Source organism: Copadichromis virginalis, linkage group LG1 (assembly GCF_057382275.1).
Source record: "Copadichromis virginalis isolate Kocher_CV1m ecotype Utaka linkage group LG1, C_Virginalis_male_GT1.1, whole genome shotgun sequence".
NCBI classification, from domain to species: domain Eukaryota; kingdom Metazoa; phylum Chordata; class Actinopteri; order Cichliformes; family Cichlidae; genus Copadichromis; species Copadichromis virginalis.
Window position 1 is genome coordinate 32697742 of NC_140618.1, and position 21482 is coordinate 32719223.

The 21482-nt window shown below is 38.3% G+C and overlaps 2 protein-coding genes across 2 annotated transcripts in view; one reads left to right on the forward strand and one right to left on the reverse strand.

Annotated features, from left to right (window-relative positions):
• The window catches only part of kcnq1.1 (potassium voltage-gated channel, KQT-like subfamily, member 1.1), a 54437-nt gene extending 40035 nt beyond the window's left edge, over positions 1 to 14402 (forward strand). Inside the window, exons 9-17 of the mRNA XM_085460185.1 lie at positions 118 to 234; positions 1341 to 1479; positions 3958 to 4014; positions 6251 to 6380; positions 10449 to 10524; positions 12393 to 12487; positions 12688 to 12734; positions 12846 to 12907; positions 13713 to 14402. Of these exons, the coding sequence (XP_085316311.1) occupies positions 118 to 234; positions 1341 to 1479; positions 3958 to 4014; positions 6251 to 6380; positions 10449 to 10524; positions 12393 to 12487; positions 12688 to 12734; positions 12846 to 12907; positions 13713 to 13967 (978 nt within the window). The 3' untranslated portion in view covers positions 13968 to 14402. The remainder of the gene's footprint in view (positions 1 to 117; positions 235 to 1340; positions 1480 to 3957; positions 4015 to 6250; positions 6381 to 10448; positions 10525 to 12392; positions 12488 to 12687; positions 12735 to 12845; positions 12908 to 13712) is intronic.
• Positions 14403 to 18185: 3783 nt separating this feature from the next.
• cdkn1ca (cyclin dependent kinase inhibitor 1Ca) lies at positions 18186 to 18789 on the reverse strand. The gene is made up of 2 exons (XM_085453039.1): positions 18389 to 18789; positions 18186 to 18295 (listed from the first exon to the last, which is right to left on the reverse strand). Exons 1-2 carry the CDS (start codon positions 18753 to 18755, stop codon positions 18192 to 18194), a joined length of 471 nt encoding a protein of 156 aa, XP_085309165.1. The 5' UTR covers positions 18756 to 18789; the 3' UTR covers positions 18186 to 18191.
• Between the last annotated feature and the right edge of the window lie 2693 nt (positions 18790 to 21482).

The window sequence follows — 21482 nt, forward strand, 5'->3', positions numbered from 1 at the left end:
CTTATTATGGAGACCATCCTTTCATGTAACCTTTTCTTTCTTTTCTTATATGGCAGACATGTTGGCATGAAATTTGTCCTGTCCAACCAACGTATTGCTATTTTTATGCCCCTCCAGACATCGTGGAGATGTTTTGCGGTGGAGAACTTTGATTCTGCCACATTCAAGATGTTTTTGAGAAAAAGATCAAACATCCCTGCCTCTTCTCTATCCACCCCCAAGCCCAAGAAATCGGTTAGTAATCATTTTATAGATTTCTCTGTAACTGCTTCATACACCCGGTTTCCCGTTTATTAGACACAGGCAAAGTGCAACTAATGTAGTCTGAAGCAACACCCCTGCAATACTGTAAATCCTAAATTTACAAAGGTTTCCATGAAGGTTTATGTAGGCTGTTTTTGTTTTTCAGTTATTATGTGCTCACTGTCAAGGCTGTAGTCTGCTGTGCTGCATTGTGTTGCTTTATACTGCAACTTGTTTCTGATGTTTAGACTGCACTCAATGATGCAAATCTGATATCTGATATCGATGCAAAAATACTGGAAACACCATAGTTCTTATGAGAGAGGTCAGTCTTTTCCGACTAGTAATGGCTAACAAATAATAGTAATAATAGAAAAAAATAATAGAAACAAATAAACAGAATTATTGTAAATAATTTCATAAATTAATGTCAGATTGGGTTTCAACCCCCTCACTCACTCTCTACTATCAGACAGGCTTAATCAACTAGTTAGATTTAAGAAAATCATCCATTACTGTAGCATAACAGAATCACAAGACTGGATATCAGATTTTGAAAAGATACACATAAAAACAAACAAGAAACGCCTGACAAGGGGAAAAAAGTCAGCAAGTAAGACAGCCAGAGGCAATTTAATAATGATATTGATTATTCAGCATCTTTGCAACCAACCATACATCTACTAATGCATCTGTTTTTAAATGTTGCTTATGTGCAGTCAGTAACAGTGTTTATTTTGGCCCTCTTTTTAGACTCTGATCCTCCTACTGTATTTCCATGTAATTATCATCAACAGAAATGATAAATTATTTAAATGCTTGACAGCTCCACACTTTTTAAAACAGAGAGTGGCGGTAGAGAAAGGTAGGCAGATTATGAAGATCATTACATCACGTAATTTGGCGACTGATATGCCTTTATGTTTACGAAGGTTTGTTGGCTGCTAAATCTAATTCCGTTTGACAGTTGAGACTTTGGCTGCAAAATCAAAATGTAACTCCAAATGTTTTTCCCACATGGTGAACACGGTTACCTTTTTGTGTCACTCAAGTTGCAGCCAAACACTTCATTGAGCTGTTTGCATTTTCTCGAACAGGTGAAGTTGAGGAAGAAGTTGAAGAGCAGTGACAAGGATAATGGTCCAACTTCCCCCACAGTTCCGAGCATCACCTTCGACTCTGTGTTTGACAGCGGGAGGGAGATGAGTTCAGATGTTTACAGCACTGTTGGCACAGGTACTAAAACCTATTGAAAGAGTGAAGAACAGTTTCTAGAAGAAAACAGACTGATGTTTGTTGCAAGTGTGTAGATATATGGAGTGGTGCCTGTTCTTTCCTTCAAATCAGAATCAATACTCACAGCATCACTTAATGAGTAAAGATTTCATTAGCGCTGCTCAGGTGTCAAACCAAAAATTCTTTCATGATACAGAAAATAGAGAATGTTGAATTTAAACTGCAGATATAAGGCTGTCCACAGCAGGTGAAGAGGACAAAGTCCAAACATTAAAAATAGATGAGCGCATTGCAGGAATATAACGTGAGGTTGCATTGATGAGTATGAACTGCAAGGGTCCTCTGCTGAACTTGTAAAAATCTGCACAACAAACAGTGCTGCTGATTCAATGATGAAGAACTAGGAGTCAAATAAAGAAGGTATTCAAATCAATACTGCATCCTGTCAGTGTCACTTAAGATTATGTTGTGTACTCCAACTACTTTGATGAGTTCACTTTAAATACTTCAAATCAAACCTTTTCTAATAGCTCAGGAGTAGTGCCACCAGCAGGTCAAAGTTTTCCCTTTTCCTTTTCACTGACACTGAATGACTTTTTTACATTATTTTACTTTAATGTATAAATGATAGAAATGTTCCTGAAAACAGCCTGAATCACGAGCTAGACAGTACAATGAAACACTGTCCTTGCATTAGTATTTAAGAGCCATTTGAAACTACTCAACACATCTAACATTAGTCAAATTGAACTAAATGTATTGTGGAGCATGTGGAGCATGCACACTGCATAGCATTGCACAGACACAATTTAATATGCAATTAGATTGTGGCCAACTTTAGCAATCAGCAGTCACCTTAAACCCTTTAATGTTAACGCTCCCATTCTTGTGGTCAGTGTAGTCACAGATTTTCTCATTCAAGGGACTATGTGGCCTTTTAAAGCCTACATACAAACAAATCAGAATGTGAGTTACTTTTCCAAAATATCATATGCCCCACTTTCTAACTTCCTGGTTTACAACATCCTGTCATGGAGAGTGGGGGCTGCAGCCTTTTGGGGCTGAGAATATTTGAGCTGTTCTCATCAAAAAACAAGCTGTGGAACTTTTGCTGAAGTAACATATACTGACTAATTCAATATCATCCTTGAAAATGCCTCTTTCATTTTTTTTCCCCTGTCAGTTCATTTTCCATGTTCATTCATTTCTCTCAGAGTGTATTCCCTAATGTTGTTCTGCTCACCGAGTAGCCTATTTTATACCTTTTCAAAAGATCATCATTATTACTCCTCTCACTGCTGTATGAAGGACATTAATGGATAGCCTGATCTAGTAGACTGACCAACCAAGACACAGGAGAGGATCATCTGTTTACTTTTTCAAGAAGATAAATATGGATAGTTTTAGCACATCCATAATATATAAACATCTAATTGGATGCTACTCTTTTCAGGCCCTCATTATATAACCTCTTTCTTTAACACAATCTGGTAATGTGAAAAGCTGCTTACATGGGTGACTGCAGCACCACCAACACAACAGTGCCAATGGTTTTGCTTTGCACTCACTTCTCAGTACAAGGGGAGAATTTAATTTGCACCATTGTACGGTTCTATGCATGTCTGTGCACTTCACGATCTCTGATGCTACAGGTCTACTGCACATCTTACATTTACAGCATGGTGCTTTTAACACGTCCATTTTTTACTAAGTTGCTACATTGCCATCTGTTGTATGCTTGGGGTGAGGGGATGCAGGCACTGATGCTGGCTCAAGTGCTTAGCTCCTTACAGAGTTGTCAGCTTACACTAAAAGCGTATCCTGTCTTCTGCATTGAACAATTTCATCCCTGCGTTAACCTTGTTGGTTATCTCTGCTGTGTGGGCATTTATTCCTCATAATTCTGTTCACTGGGTATGTGGTTACATAAAATAGATACAAGTCATTATAATTTTGATTGCAAGAGTGGAAAAACTGAAGGAAAGTAATTTTCCATCAGTGTTTTTCAGTTCATAATAAACGGAACTATCAGGTGTATTGCAGATGTGGTATTTCTTTTTACATTTTAAGTCTTTCTGCCTCTTTTTAATTCTCATTGTGCTTCTTCCATTCAACTTAACTGCCTACTTCCTTGCTTGTGTCTTTTTTCTCTTTGTGTTTATGCCTGATTTAGCAGGACTCTACACTCTGGGAGGATGTGGTGAGCTGCATGTTAGTGTCCACATCCTGGTCACGTCCTCTGCCCACTCGCTATCCTCTCCTAATGCTTGTTTTTAACAGCCCATCAAGTCACTTTTTGTCATTGTCAAGTTTTATAACAGCATGCTTTCTTAGTCAGGCACCCATGAGGTAATGAAATGTTGTGTTGTTTTCTTAATGACTAATGACTATGAAAAAGGATTCCAAGTGCCACATTCATTTTTCAGGATAATTAAAGTTAATAATTTATGCTTGTGTTTTCCATCATGTATTCTTCAGATCGCCAGCAGTCCTGGACATCTTTGTCCTCTCTTCAGTTCAGCTCACCACCTCCAGGTAACTTCAGAGCTTAATGTTGTTTTTATGTTACTTTGTTTCCCTTGAAGATACAGTCTGGCGTTCATATAAAAAGTGCACATGGCCAAAGAGATGGCACTCATGAGGTTGTGGATTATTGTTTTGGAGCCTTGAGTTTAGTATTCTGACCTTCGCCATCTTTACTGCTGCTTTCTTGTTAGATTGATGTTAATTATGACCACCAAAAAAAAAGGTTGTGCACAAAATGGACACCTGAGAAAATACACAGCCTACAGAATAGTCGATTCATGGCACCTTCCTGTCTCTCAAAGTGTCCAGGCCCCTAATAATGCAAATAATGCTAATGCCTTAACAATTTAAACCCCTCTACAAATGTCATAAGAAGGAAAATTAGCTAGTGAGGTTTTGTGGTCCTACAACTGCTAACCACGTGATGTTAAGTGGTCCACCATTTTTGATGTGTGACTATGTATAATCAATTCAGCAAGACCTCAGTCACGATGCCCTAGAGACGGTGCACAATAATCTGGCAAGGGAAAAATATGTATTACCAAATAGATCTTGGAGGTTCCTAGCTGTTGCTAGGTCGCAAAGAAGATGCCTGTATGTGATTGCTTTGGTTCCTAACTCCAGTTGCCCACAGTTCGTAGGAAACATGGCAAGTTGTCTGAGACTGCAAACATTTGCCAACTACTCTTCAAATGGGGATGAAACTATAAAAGTGTGACACAAGTGAGGCACAACTCTTACTTTGAAGGGAAATGCCCTCAATTTCCAGTTTGTGTCGAGTTTGTGTTGCACTTTTATAAGTTTTCTTATAAAAGCGAAGGTTTATAGAAAAAATTAGTATCTTTGATGTAAAAGCTGCAGCAATCTTCAACCACACCAAGGAGGTTTTTGGTGCAGCACCTTCTTTATGACCAACTTCACCCAGTGGCATGAAAGCAGCTTCCAGGAACCACTCATCAACTGGATTACACATTTTTCCCTTGTGGTTCCCTTATGATGGAGGAGGCCAACGGTGTGCATATGATGTCATTTGAGAATCCTCTGTAGAGATTGAAGCCTTTTCCCAGAAGAAAAAAATGCATATTTCTGTTGTAAAGTTAGAAATTTGAACATGGATGTCTATTAAGAACTTTTGAAATCGACTTCAAGTGGTCATTCCAGGAACTGCAGATTTTTGGCACTGGGGTGCTGGCTTCATTTTTCAGTTTTAGTTGCAACAAGTTTTGGTTTCATCATGTGTGATGTTACATACAGTTTGAAGTGTTGTTGCCAAGAGGACTAAAGGTCTGATGTGTTTAGATGATATGCAAAGTAATGTTTGGCATTTCATCTAAAAAGCTGCCCAGCAGGGAGTTAAAACATTTTCCTGCATTCTGTTATTGAGAAATATCAGTGTGCTGGTCAGGGCAAGTCTTGTCACCAGATGACAACACCACTTAAGATCATTTGATTTACAGTGCATTTCAAGCAGTGCCATTTAACACCTTTTTTTAATTTTTTTTAATTTCACACATCAAAATCATGAACCTGTTGTGTCATACGTCTCTTAATGGTGCAGTTTCAAAACACTCCAGCGGCAGATTTGGATAATTGAGGGGTTACATTTTGTCTTTCATTTTTTTTAAATTAAATTTTACCATTTTAAAAGACACAAAAAAGTCTCTTTATCCAAGTTTATGTGGCAAAGAACAGAAAGTGCCACCCTGCTGGCATGTTGCATTTGAGAACATCTACATAAAAAAAAAAAAACCCATCTGTGTCTATCCAAACGGAGTTGTTTCCTCTCTTCCCTGTTTTTGCAAGATGACTGTAGCTGTAAATTCAGATCTCTTTTCCCATCTAAATACAGCACTTTTATCATCCTAAACAGAGCTCTGGAGAGTCAAGATCCCAGGTCACATGAGGCCTAATTTTCCCACAGTTCACAAGCCCTCACTAAATCACTAGCGATTCTGAAAGCTACCATAGGAATGTCTTTTTCCCCCCTTTCCACTGTCTTCAGATAATGTTACTTTTAATGCAACATATGGGCATATTATTTTTGTTGTTGGTTATATCAGCATACACAACATTAGTGCATTAAGAGAAATTAGAATACATTTAAATGTGTAAGTAAGTGTAAATCGCAAAACCTGTTTGAACAGGATGTACACAGCGAAACTTTATCTGCAGTGTCACTGCAGACACATATTAATAGCTAAAGTCTAATGAGTGTGTTTCTGGGTGTCTGTGGGTGAACGTGCAGTGAAAAGAAGCCCTGGCCTTTTAGAAGTCCACTCGCCCAGCGCGCTCCAGAGGAACTGCAGCTTTGCAGACGACATGGAGCTGGAGCCAGAGAGAGAGAATGAACTGGCCCCAGCCTCCTCAGTGTCACAGTGAGTTTACCACCATAGGATTCTGTGTTTATGTGTACGTTCGTTTTAATGACCATGACAGGGAAGGTTTTTATGCATTTTGTTTTAGGGTTGTTGTTTTTTTCCCGCTATTTGTAATTAACCTTTGAAATATGCCAAACCCCAGAGGGCTCGTGTCTCTACTGTGTAATGAGTGTGTATCAGGAAAAAAAAATCACTTGCATTTGCCGAGGCACTTGCACAGCTAGAGACTGAGAGTGATATGAGGAAATGAGTGTTAAGTAACTGCAGTGCAATGTGAGTGCACAGTAAGTGAAACAAATGGAGCGACAGTTTTGACCCGTGGGACTTCTTTCTAAACGGAGGAGTAATGATGCAGAGTGGGAAATGCATGCAGCAGCGTTGTTGGCAAAGATCACTCTGTGCTCTGCTGACTTCAAAATACGTAACCAGCTGTTCTCATAGAGCAGCGCCACATCAAATCCCATGCTGCATTGTGCCATTATAAGATACTACTCTTTGTGTTATCCATGACGAGACAACACCAAAAATATGAGAGAAAAAAAACCCCTTGAAGAATGTGTTTCTCTTCACCAGGTTTGTCTTTGATTACACGCTTTGTTACATATTTAACACCAATTTGTCAGTTTTATTTTATTTATAAGACCGGAGAATAGCTCAGTTTAGTCATTGGTACAAATCGTGGTGTATAGATTCTCGCTATGGAATACTTCCCAGGAGTCATATTTCTGCAGCTGCCAGTTCTGACTTTGCAGTGCTATGTTTTGGCAAATTGATAATAATCGAGGTACTGAGACTTTCAACAAAACTGCCAAACATTTGTCCCAAACAAACGAAAATTACACACCCAGTTACCCAGAAGATGGAGCTTTTAAAGTCATAATAAAAGAAAAAAAGTGTGTGAGGCAAAAATGTAAAGCTCAATAGAAACTTTTTTGAAAATCTTTTTCACATTGCATTTTTGTTTATACCAATCACATGAAGCATTTGGAACAGGGGCGATTCTAGGATCAGAGCTTTGGGGGTGCTGAGCACCCAGAGAGCTGCCCAGCCAAGCAAGATAAACTGTACTCGTCACGATGAGACTTCTTCCCTGTCTCTGTCAGTCCCTGCATCCTTAAATGTCTCCAGTTGTCCTGAGTCCTCTCTGACTGTCTCCTTGGTGCATTTAACCCCTGTTCCTCCCTGTCCTCGTCCTCTGTTGTCTTTGTTTCCGTTATCAGTCATCATAATTTTACCATCTCTGTGCAAGTCTGCAAATTTCTTTATTAAATCATAAGATTCTTAAATTCATCAAGTCTCTCTGTGCCTGGGTCCTCGTCACAAAACATGACATCACTGTTTTGTATATTTTAACACAATTGAATCCCCACATTTGTAAAAGAAAAGAAAAACCACTTTTTTAAAGTCTGTAACAAAACCATCAAATCAGATAAAGGTTATTTAAATGCTGCAAATAAAGAATGGATTGGAATAAAAAAAAAAACAACGTTTTAATATCAGTCATTTTCGACATTTCAGCATAAAAATGTCGACAGTACAAAAAGCGGAGTTCATGTGCCTTTAGACCTTTCAAAAAAGCCACAAAAAGCACTCGAGGAATGTTCAACAACCATTATTTGCTTGGGTTTCATATTTTTTAAAGCACAAATTTCTATGATGAAGACAGACTCTGTGGGCTACATTATTGATCACTACTACTAATAAATATAAGGCAGGGGTTTGAAGATACACAAAGTGTAGATTTCAGCTGTTTTTGGAAGTCTTCTCTCTGAGTTCATTACATACCTCGCAGAAGCAGACAGCAGCAAAATGAGTTTTTCCAAAGTTAAAGAATTGCATGTATTATTGCATGTAACCCACCTGTATTTACTTATATGTTATATTATCAATTATTCTCAATGTAGAGACACAGTCAGTCAGAATCCATGTCACCTTAAAAATTTTTATGGATGTTTGCCCCTATTTGAAAAGTCTCCTCATAACTCATAGTGATAATAAAACCATTGGTACAATACTGATCGTAAGAGTAACTTTTTGAACTGTCAAAGCATGACAGCTAATAATAATGAATTATTCATATCAACACTTTACCGAGTTCTTTTGATTCCTCAGAGGCATCCGATGGAAGACAAAACACTGCTCAGTAGACCATTCTAAAAGAATATATGGCACTAATAGTAATCAAAATGCCTTTACTGCATTAAATAGCACATTTAGGTGCTATTTAAATAGCACTGTATATATTAAATAGCACAATCAAGTATCCCCTAACGGCTCCAAAGACATCCTTCTAATCTTGCTAAGGCTTTAATCCGTGGGATTTCATTCCACTTATCAAATTTAGGGTTGTAGATGGTCACCAGTCCATCTACAGGGCTGCCGCAGAGAGAGACAGACAATCATTCATTCTCACAATCATGGCTAATAGGGAATTTAGAAATTCCAATCAACCTAAACCACACGTCTTTGAGAGATGTGATGTACTCAGAAAGAACCTACACATGCATGAGGAGAACATGCAAACGCCACACAGAAACACTCCAGTCAGCTGGTGGATTTGAATTCTGATGTTGACTTAAAAAACTGCCCAACATGTTGCCTGGTGACTCCAGTGGAGTAAAGATCAAAACTTTTGCATCTGCAACACACATATATATGCAGACTAAATGATTGATGTACTCAGACCATGATAATGATCAACATTAATAAAGTTCACTGATGGCTGTTACTACAAAAAAATGAGAGTGAAAAATATGCTTACTCACTTCCTTCAAGCCCTGTAGAATCTCACTTCTCAACACATCAGGTACTTATTTTGAAGCACTGAATATCTAATGTCACCAGGACATTAAAAACTGCATTTATAAAATCACCCATTAAATCTGATAAAAGAAATGAAAAAAATGTTTGCTGACTTTCCCCAAACAGGATTTAAAAAATCTTTTTCCTTTGGGTGCGTTAAGCGTCATGTTTGTCTCGAACCACTAATGTAGCTGACTATTCGTTAAGATCTCTGTTGAACATAAAATGATCATAGTGACTTTGGTTTCTACTGAGGAAGCCTAGAATACGTAGTCCAGCACATAATCCCCTTTAAATCTGTACAGAGTTAATTACTAAGCTTGCTAATAGGTAGACTTGGATGCTTTAGATAGAGCAAGGCTAAGCTCCTCTTTTTATTCTTTGTGCTACGTAAAACAAACTGTCTCTTAATTCCAGTCTTAGATCTCCTCTTTTTAAGTTTAATAAGCTCCATTTCCAAAATATTTAACAATTTCTTTAAGGATTATAACCTTACAGATCCCTAGGATGTTCACATCACAGTGTTCATTGATGGTAGATGAAAATATTAAAGAAACATCTTTGATATTCAAATGCTTCCTTTTTTTCTGAAGAAGTCACAATTTGCCATTAGAGCTAAAAGAAATTTGTCTCACTGCCTGGCTTCTGCTTATATCACTACCACATAATCCTTTTATGATGTAAAATGGATTCTATAATAGTTCAGGAACACATTATTGACGTTTCATAGTGCTAATTTGACAAAATGTTATGAAAGCTGTATGTGAAAATCAGCCCATTGCATTGCCTCTGAAAAGTCCATTATGAGACTCTCACCTACCTTGTTATACACCGGACTTAACAAAGAACTCGCTGCGCTCCCACCTCACATACTCGCTCACTGCTTTTCCAGGGTAATGAGCCTGTTAAGTAATACCTATTTAATAATTCCCACAACATAATAATGGAGGCTAAATGCCCGACAATCACTCTAAGCTTTGTGCTAATGATTTTTCGAGAAATGTGCAGACCTTGAAAATTACCCGCCTTTGTTCTTTCTGTAACTCACCTTCATCACATTCAAAGGAAGACAAGTAATAGAGGAGAGGCTTTTGATGTAGATGGAGCAGTAATAATGAAACTTAATATTTTTGCCTATACTGATAAGAGTTCAGGTATGAAGGTTAATGTCTGCCACGTTCATTCAATTCAGTGAAAGAAGGGGTGTAAACAAGTGTAACAGGTTGAAGTCGACCAACCTTGATGCAAATGTGTTTTTCACAGACTCACAGAGTCTCACCGAAAAGCCATCCGGGTGATCCAGAGAATGCGTTATTTTGTGGCCAAGAGAAATTTCCAGGTAATTATTACAATTTTTTTTAATAGCAAAAAAGAATAATATTCACACATTGGGAAATAATTGATGTTTATGTGCTCTACTTAAAATTGCGTAACCTATCTGCATACTCTGAACACCTGCTAACAGCTTGGTTTCACTAAGCAGTATTTATTCATTTCTAACATTTCAGTAGTTATTAACTAAGTACTGTACTGTTATTTACTGTCACACTGTCACTGTGCAAACATCAAACACAACAAAAGAGATTGGGGAGCAACAATAATACACTTTGCTCCAGGGTCACAGCAAGCAGTGATTCAGCTGAGTTTGCAAATGAGCAGTGGTTCAGCTGAGTTTGCAGATCAGCAGCATCATTATAGTAATAGGTTTTTGAATTGGATGTGGAAAAAAGATGAGTACATCTGGATATGAGTCCTATACTGTATGTTTTTTTTTCTTTTAGATGATGTTAGTAACGCTTTTATGACTTCTCTAATTCTAATCAAAAGCTCAAGCCATGAAACGCTAGCTGTGCCACAAGAAAAAGCTTGTATTGGATTGTTTCTAATGAACAAAAACTGAAGAGACAATCTCAGGATTTTTTTTATTCTGTTTCGGTTGTAAGTTAATGTGGCAGCTATGGCATTTTTGCTTTGCTTTCAAGTATAAAAAAAATTAATTCCACTTCACTTTATGTCCAGCTAACCTCTGTTCAGTGGTTTGTTTGTTTTTTGTTTTTGTACAGGCTTTGTTCTTTATCAGTCAGTCACAATAACATTTCCATGATATTAAATTAATAAAAATTACTGTGTATACAGGATTTACTTTATATCTGGTTTCTAAACCTCACCAAACATCTGTGGAAGAGAAGGAGCACTCTCTTTCTGTTCTAAACTTTTACATTTTGGGGCATAATTTAAAAGAAAATCGTCTGGGCCTTACCAGATCTTTAAATGATTCGAATATAACTTCAGGGGGGAAAAGTGTGACATACCAAACTTTATGATTATTTATTTAACAAAGAACCAAGCCAAAGAAGAAGCCGTGGATGAGAAACTAAGTATACCTCATGATTCAGTACGCTGTAGAACCACCTTCAGCAGCAATAACTTGAAGTAATTGTTTTCTACATGACTTATCAGTCTCTCATGTCATTGTGGGGGAACTTTACAGCATTTTTTACGTCTTTACAACATTTGCAGGCATTCATTCATGCACAGCTCTCTTAAGGCCCCTTTTTTTCTCTGCAATTTCTCTGAGCATTGCACAGCCTGACCTTGGAGTGAATTTGCTGACATGTCCATTCATAGTAACTCTAGAAATTATTTTGTATGTTGTCCATGTGTGAATAATCTTTCTCCCTGTGGAACGATGGACTTAAAATTGTTTTAAAGTGGCCTTGTAACACTTCCCAGATTAATGAGCAGCAACAATTACTTATCTAAGATAAGATCGTTGCTATGGTCTTTCCTCGCTGGCTTCGTATTAACACACTGCTGAATGCTCCAGGGGAGTCATCAAACTTGCTGATGAGCAATAAGACTAGTGCACTAATGTTACCCTTTTAGTTTCTATGAAAGCAGTAAGTGTGTACTTAGATTTTCACACACTGTCTCCTGAATTTTGGCTTAGTTTTTGTTAAAGAAATAATAACAAACATGTCATGTCATGTGTTGTTGTTCACCCGAGACTTGACTTAACTAATTTATTATTTCTATGCCATGAGTAAAACCTTTCTTTTTTTACATAAGTTTCTTTGACAGAATAATTTTCTAAAGAATATCCAGTTTCTGGCATGTAAAGACATTCGTACGGGTTTGATCCTGACAAGACATTTGTAATAAAAGAGATGACGTTTTGATTAAACAATCTGAAACTCTCTGTTGTAGCAAGCTCGTAAACCGTATGATGTGCGAGATGTGATTGAACAGTACTCCCAGGGTCACCTCAATCTCATGGTGCGCATCAAGGAGCTTCAGAGACGGTAAATGGTTTAAATAAGATGAGCTTCATGTGAATTATATCCCCTGAGTACAGCATGGATATATGTGTACAATACTGTCAAAGGCAAAGAGATAAATTTAAAAAAAAAAAAAGAATGGAGAAGATCTAGGAAGATGAAAGGGGAAGTAGAGAGAGTGTGTAAATATTCCTCTAACTTAAGGCTCCCATTGTTTCCCCCAGACTGGACCAGTCTTTAGGGAAGATAACTTTGTTTCAGACAGGTTCAGGTAATGAATCACTCCACTGACTTCTCGAAATACATTACAGCAGCTATGGTACAAACCACAGACCTAATCCTTCTGTCTTGTTATTTACTTGACTGTTGTCTGCCTCTGAAGACCGAGCCAAAGACAAAGGCAACAACTCTATCGGATCCAGACTCAACAGGATGGAGGACAAGGTGGGATTTGTGCAACCTCAGTGGAAAAATACAGTAACACTCACAAGCCTTGTAGAGTTTGAGATTCTTTCTTTTCTTTGTACAAGAGAAAAGTCAAATATTTAATTCCGTCTCCATTTATCTTGCACTATAATTTGAGCTTTTATAGCCATTCACAAGGGTTATCCCAAGAGGATGTTTACAATGACAATTTACAATTCAGTGAACCCTTGAAAATAAACTGCATTTGGGAATTTTCTGGGTAATGCAACAAGAGCTGTCTTTGTTTACTGTAATGTAACATGAGCCACTATGTATGTGTGCACATGTGGCCTCGTTTTTGTTGATTCAAATATAAAACTTTAAGAGCCTGTTCCAGTTCTGTGGCATAAAAAGAGGAACTGTTTGCTTTCATGTATTTCAAAGATGCATCAAAAAAAAGAAAAGAAAAAGGAACACAATGTGCAATTCCCTCCCTGAGTTTTTATATACATCTGTGATTTTTTTCTCTTTGTTATTTGTGATTGGATGAAAAAAAGATCAAACTGCGTCTAAAGCTTTTAAAGAATTTTCATCTCATAATCCTGTAATAAACATCACTTTAGTTTGTGTTTCATAACTGACCATGAAAACTACAATCATTAAAATAATTGGCCCAAACTAACGATGCTGTTTGTGCCACACGGGTTAATTAAAACTTTATGAACAACGTAACCGTAGCTCCTTCGTTTAACAAGTAAACAAACCTAATTTAATTTTAATTACTAAGAGGCACTGTTGGTGTCATAGCTGTCACTTAAATGAATATTTGATTGAACTCTTACAGATAACACACATGGACCAGACTTTGAATCGCATTGTGGAGTCCCTCGCATATCTGCTGGAACAGAAGGATGCTGGTGGCGACGGTGGGGGCGGGTCAAGGCTCGGACCGACCTGTAAAGTCCTCCCCAGCCAGGACAGCCTGCCAAGCTATGACCAGCTATCTTCACCCTCTTTGTATGCCTCCTCCAACACCGCCAGCACAGTGGTCTGCCCCAACCCGCCCCCGAGCACCACTGGCAGTCAGGATGAGAGCTGATGAAACCAATAAGCAAACACCAAGTTTTTCTTCTTTTAGTATAATATAAGATATTTATGATGAATGTCCCAGCAGACCATGGGGAATATGGACATCTGTGAGAGAAAAACAATAATTCAACACTGCAATATCTCTTAAAGATTGCTATTAGATCTTTGTAATTGCCAGGTTTGAGTATTGTACTTAACATTTATTCAGGTTAATGCCAAAAACCCTGCAACTTCAACCTCCATTCTTCCTGTTTAGCATATGCATATGTAGAAATTATAATAATTTGCAGTAACTTTATTACTCTTAGGGGCCTTACATTTCTATATATCACTTGAAAATCCCAAATGAAAGGCTGTTTTCACTGTTTTCCACTTTTTCACTTTTTTGTTAATGTGAAGATTTCCTTTCTCTTTTGACAATAAAATAATGCAGTAATCATAATCATGCCTGTGTGATGTGAAGCAAAAAACTTTCAATGGTTCATGTTTTTATGAGCCAATCCTGTTACAGTCTGAGTTACTTTTTTTCTCAAGCATTATCCTGCAATAGCATATGATTTATTTCAGTAAATCATTTGATTAGGTAGAGGATCAACAGGGGGTTCTCACCCCCTTGGGGGACACACCCCTAGGACTTAAATATGGGGCTCTCCACCCTTTGACCTTATAACTGAAGAAGCTTCTTGAATGAGAGGTCAAACATCTTCAAGCAACTTGAAGAAGTCCAGACGCTTTTCTTTCCAAGCTCTTTAGACTATGTCAGTAGTCTCTCTTCCCCCCAGTGGATGGTAATGGTACTTCAGGTGGGCTGTTGTTGAAAGTGAATTTGTATGCTATGATATGATATGATTACTTTTCTGGCTGATTTCTGATCCTGAATTTGCCTTATATATCCATAATAATGGGGGAAAGTATGTAGAAAGAAAGGGGCTATGACGTGTCATAAGCAATGAGCTAAATTGCAACTAAGGAAAAACATGACCTTTGGCTTATATTATGACCAAAGCTCTAATGAGAGGTTTGGGTGAGCCACAGAAAACATCCAGGTTTCTGAACTGATCATGGGAGTCTTAAATTTAGGAAGTGCTGATTTACATTGTAGCTGACCTTTTTACAGACTTTTTAATCTGCATTAGTTTTTTAATCCGTAAAAGCTTAAGGTGCATATATTGCTTTAGAATCAATTATTATATTATTTTAATTACTATATTGATTACTGAAATTTCAAAGCAAGATCGAATTATTGAGAAAGAAAAATGCAAATAAACTTCCCAAATCTGGAATAAATAAAATATCTTAAAGTCATCACTACCAAGCCTTCTTTGAAATAATACATTAAACTGCATTCATCTTTGAGATTGTTCTTATACATTAATAGGTTTTACTTAAATATATGCCATTATTTACTATACAGTTTCAGTTACTATTTGTTGTTTAGCACAACTTTTGCGTAGCAATAAAAGATTGAACTAATTATTACTGAGTGTCTATGTATTGAGTCTGCTGGCCTCGAGCAATCTCTCACTAAAACCAGTGAGATAAATATTTGAGTTACAGAAAGACATTTTTCTTTTGTAATAGGTATTTTGAAGGAAAAGCAAACAAAAAAAGTCAGTATTTCACACTAAAAATGAAAGCAAATAATCCAACTAAGAGTCCTTGTCTTGAATGTCTGGAGCACCGTTCAAGTCACTGCTTCCACAAGTATTTTGCATCACTCATGTTTTAACACAATGAGGTGGAGCTGTGTGTCGTGTCCTCGCCAGCTTATTGAAACAGTCAAAAGCATGGCTAATACCATGCTCTTTAGACAGCTGACCTTTGAGCGGCAGATGGTGACCTTTTCCCTGCTGACCATCCGTGGGGTGTCCAGGCATTCCTTCATACAAGTACCCATGTGGAGAAAGGGCCCAAATGACCATCTGCCTCTGGTGTGGACAACAATGGGCTGCACCCTCCTAAAGTGTGCTGAGGGTGCTTGGCCTTTGTGGCGATCAGGAAGAGGGTGAGGGGAGAGTTTCATTACAGGGAGGGCGTGGATTGTTTGGGATATTGGAGTAATCTGCGTTATAAACAATCAAACAATACAGAAAGTCATTATGTCCTAAAGCTACAATGAACTGATTTTTTTTTCATGTTTCTTTAGCATCTGCTTAGGTGAGGCAATTTGTAAGGCACATTTCATACAGAAAGAAAAAAGAAATAAAACACTAACATGCTAATTTTGCCAGCAGTTTGCTTCACATCAAAGGATACAATTTCCTCAGATTGTATTTGTTGAGTGATCAAACACAAGTGGAAGTCCTAATGCGTGTCTTTTCTGCAATTTCTTCTACTTTGGACAATTTAATGAAATCCCAATCAGCCAAAAACAAAGCAGTACTCTTTGCAGGATGCTTTTTGTTTTTTGTTTGTTTGTTTTTTAATCAACCTATGGGTCATTATGAAGGAACAGTTCTTATTCTCTCAGCAAAATCACTCTAGAATTGCATGAAACAATCATTGCAGGCTTGTTAGTGACAGTTAAATTCACAGATAATGTACTGATGCTTGTAATGCTTCTCTTTCAGGAATGTAATTACTGCTGGAGTTGGAAACCTGGGAATCCTCTATCCTATGGGAACCTATGGACCCATGGGACAGTTTGCTATTTATTTTTGACACGTTTATTTGAAAAATAAATCCACTGGAACAAAGTGAATGATCATTTGTCTCCCATTCAGAAATAACACAGTTAGCAACGTCACCGAGCCTTTTAAAAGTGTTATTGTCTTTCTTTTTTCTTGCTTGTGTAGCAAGTATGAACAGGTGGCCTTTGGGAAAGTGACATTTGAGCAATCGTAAGGCAAAGTAAGAATAAGCGTAAGTGGTATTGCTTCAGGCACTTGTCAAGGATGATAGCAACTTTGACTATGAACAGGGACTAAGTGAAAATAGAAAAGCCGAGGGAAGACCTGGGGGTGGGGGGGTCGAGGAGTGCCAAAGGCTGATTTGCAGGTGAAATAGATGGCACGCTCTGCTTTGTTGCTATTATCCTGCTCTCAGGCCAGATGGCCTCTTGAAGTTCTTTAGAGCTGAAACCCCAACACTGCAGGAGTGCACATACTTATGCGGGATTTGGCTTTTCTAATGGGCTAATTTGGCAATTACAGTTTATATTAATGGATATAATTTAAAGCCTGACGGCACATTTCTTACAATTGTGATTATGAAATATCTCATAATAGAACCCAGAAAATGCAATTACTCTGAAACAATTTTCTTCTTTGAATTGCTAAACTTACAACCCGAATAGTTTTTTTCTTCTTCTATGACTTCAGAGAGAGAGCGAAAGAGAGAGACTTATTAACCTACTCATCTGTGTCTGCTGCAAAGACAGCAAAAAAACACTAAAGATGTACTCTCTCATAAGACTGCAGTCATATTGAAAAACCAATAATTTAGAAATCTGTTCACCAAAGGGCACGGCTATAAATAGATGAACATTTTAGTGTAAGAAAAAGCAGTCTCGGTGTCTTGCATATAAAGACAAGACTGACAACACGTTTGACAGCCGGAGGATAAAAAGATTAAGCTCTATTCAGTGTCAGCAAACTGTCACAGTGCAAAATGTGGTGGACATTGTTTTGGATATTACCAATCTGTAGTTTTTACATTGTGTATTATTGATGTGCTGCAGTTCTCAATGTATGTCTTAGACAAGTATAGATCTGTAAAGTATTGACTGGCAATCATGCATGAGCTTCTGAATGGCTATGTCTGATTTTATCAAAGAAAGAGTTTTTAGAGATAAAATTCACATTAAAAAGGTTTGATATAGGAGATGATTTGTTACTTTACACGAAAAGTTTCCTGGTGTTAAAAAAAGTCAACAGGCATAAAATGTAATGATCAATAATCACAGTTTATTAAAACTGTAATATGCACAGAAATGTGCTACATATTCATTTTATATAACAATAATGACCTAACAAAATAGTGCTTTTTTTAGAACAAGTTAGATTAGCAGCACGAGTGTATAACAGATTTTTTTAAATGCCAGTGAAGAACATTCATAACATCCATAAATAGAATAAATATTCTAATAAGAGATGCAATCTAAAAAAAAAACAAAAAAACTGCTAAAGAAAAAAAAAGAATAAATAAAATCCACCAACATACAATAAAATAAAATAAAATAATTTGTTGTGGGGATCAAGTCCATGAAAACAAATAGTCATTTTCAGCTGCATGTTCATCTTAAAGTCTTGCGCAGAGCTGCTTCATTAGAACCGACGTGAAAATGATTCGGGATGCTCTTGGCTCTTGTTGTTGTCCTCCTTCTCTTTGCGAAATAATCTGAAAATCGGAGCGCGAGATTGGTCAATATCTTGGCATTACATTTGTCGATAAGCCAACAAACAAAAGCCAACGGGACTCATTTTCCTGTACCTGTGATCCGTGCATTGTCTTTGAGACTGGCTGCCGGTTTGGAGAGCCTGTGGAGCATCTCTTCAGTGGGACTCTTGCGCTTGTTGGTGATGTTGGAGCAGTTCTCCTGGTCGGTCCCTGCGCCGTCTTCGCCGTCGCTCGGCCTGTCCCCACCTGAACGGTGGGCAGCGTCCTTCGGCCGTGCGGCTTCCTCCCACTGAAACCGGCCGGGCAGCGGGGTTTCACACTCGAAGTTAAAATTCCAGCGCCGCCTGTCCTGCTCAATGATCTCCTTAAGCTTCAGCTTCAAGTCCCGGCGCAGCTGGCTGTGGTCCACCGGGCCAAACAAGCTCCTGCAAACAGACTCCCTGCGCCTGGTGGGCTCCATCCTTCAAATGGTTAAGTTTTTGGTGGAGATAGTGGTGGTGCACTCTGCTCTGCTCGATACTTGACGGCAGGTTGATTTAAAGGCTGCAGGGCGCAAAACTTTTTTGTTTGTACACAATGACAAGACTTCTGATTGGCTGTTGGAGAGGGACAGCTGTGGTGTGGGGGTTGCTGGTGGTGATCCAATCATTGTGTGACGAACTCAGCTGAAACACTGGATAAAAGCTCCTGATTGTGTTTGTTAGTCTGTCCTGTCTAGTGGTCACAGAAGAATTTCTTCTTACTCAGCATAATCCAGTTCAGTTATGTTTTATTTATTTTGAATCACAACAAAAGTTACCTCAACGCACTTTAAATTTTAAGGTAAAGACCTCACAATAAAACAGAGAAAAGCCTAACCATCAGATGACCCCCTATGAAAAAGCACTTGGTGACAGGAAAAACTCCCTTTTAACAGCAAGAAACCTGCAGCAGATCCAGGCTCAGGAAACCGATCATACTGTGGAAGAGAACAACAATAAATTTATTAAAATATGAGACCTCTTGCCTCAGTGAGATTTACCTACCTTTATACATGTGAAATAACATTTTTTAAAATTAATAATAACTAGTGATTAAATGCAAACTGGTGTATAAACACATAGAGACTGAAGAAAAACACTCAGTGAATCACAGGAAGTCTCCAGCAGCCTACACCTATTTTAGTGTAACTAAGACATTGAGGATCACCTTAGCCAGTCTGATCTATAAGCTTTATAAATAAAAAATATTAAAAATTAAAAGAAGAAAAGCTTAGAGCTTAATCTTAAAAGTAGAGAGGGTGTCTGTCTCCCAAATCCAAACTGGGAGCTGGCTCCAATGAGGGGGGGCAAGCTGAAGTCTCTGCCTCAAGTTCTACTTTTAAATACCCTAGGATGCCCCAGCATGAATGCACACAAGCACATTTATAACCCATGCATGGCTGCAAACTGTCAAGAAGTACAAACCAACACTAAATTGTTTGCAATTATTTCTGTTTATAAAATGTTTTTGTTTGTCACACCAGATGGCAAAATGCAGTTCAGTCCCCACGAGCTGTGATTAAGTGGTCTGTGAAGCTAAGTTGGGAGACTAGCTTGAAGGAGATTTTAAATTTAAATCAGGTACGGTTTTGCTTTTTTGCAGGCCTATTCTAAGACTGAATGTAAAAAGATGGCGGTAGCCACATGTTTGGTGACAAGGAGCACACAATAAAACAATAAAACACTCAGCCTCAAGCTGAGTGTTTTATTGTCGGTATCTTGATGTCTTGAAAGCAGAACTGATGAGTTGGGGGTTGATCTGACAGTGAAACCTCATGTTAGTAACAAGCTTGGCCTACCGTGAATTACACCCTGCCATCCTTCGTCAAAAAAGAGAACATTATCTTGTTATTTCTTTAGCTGACATTGGAAAAACAGGAACTTTTCTCTCATGTAATTGTTTATCTAATAGTTAATTACTTTAGTGTAGTATGAATGGCTGTGTGTGTGTGTGTGGGGGGGGGGGGGGGGGGTAGTGAGGGGCAGTCTTTATCAATTGGAAACGTTGGAAAACTTATACAAATACAGTTACATTTCTGAAAACTATGCACTCCTTCACATTTTCTGAAGCTGTCCAGGGGACTGGATTAGAGTCTTTGCTAAACTGGGGGCAGCATTCTGGCTCCCAGGCCTTGTATTTGACCCCCCTGCCTGGGGCTCTGCTTTTCTCATGGACATTATCTATTCTGCTTTCCTGGGTGTTCAGCTAGTCTGTTCTTTACATCACTTTCACTTTCCCAGTACTGACATCACTGCCTGCCTCCTCCCCGTCTCCGCCTCATCCGAGTTGGTCAGAGCTACATCAATCTTCAGCTTCCAGCTTCATCTTCACCACCACCAGTGTCTAGACTCGGAAGAGTCCTGTCCTAAATCCTATCACCACTGGGATTCTGTTCTTCCATGATGGATCATCAGAGTCTGATCACTAAATGTGTTAATTTATTTCTTTTTCTCAATAAATCATGTCCAGTTCTTCCGAATGATCTCTCCTCATTGAACCTCTTTCAGAAGCCTGAGGAGGCACTTCTGTTTTGGCTTTACTTTTCAGAAAATGGAGCCCATGCTCATTTTTAATATGCAACCTGTACTTGAGTTAGTTGTATTGCATTAGTTGTATTTTGGTGAGAAATCTTCACAAATACACTTCAAGTGGACCAGCAAGAGAGGACCACACATGTAATTTCCTGTTCACTCAGGAACTCTGCTAGAGAAACTGTGGGTAATGGACCTTGCACTGCAAGATCAGAATAGTAATGATAAAGAAGGAACGATTCGCACTCCTCATATGACTTTTCCCGATCAGTCTGGTGACCTTTGAGCCCCTCTTCTCTAAACTTGAGTCTGCCACTGACCGGTAGGCATTTTGAGTTACACCTCTGATAAACTGAAGCAAGTGAGCACAATACAGAGCACCAAAATGAAGGAAATACACTGAACCTTCGTGTCCATTCGTTTTATATACAACACACACCATTCACTGACCATGTCAAACATGTGGAAAGTTTCCATATGGAAATGTTAAGCCTATAATTCTTAAGCTGTCCAAGAACATTGCCCTGCAGTGTAGAGAAACTAGACACAAGGCTGTTCCATTTTGCAAGTAAAGGTGTGGTCCAGATGAGGGTGATGTGCAACGGCTGACCAACATGCAAAGTGATGGTGCACGC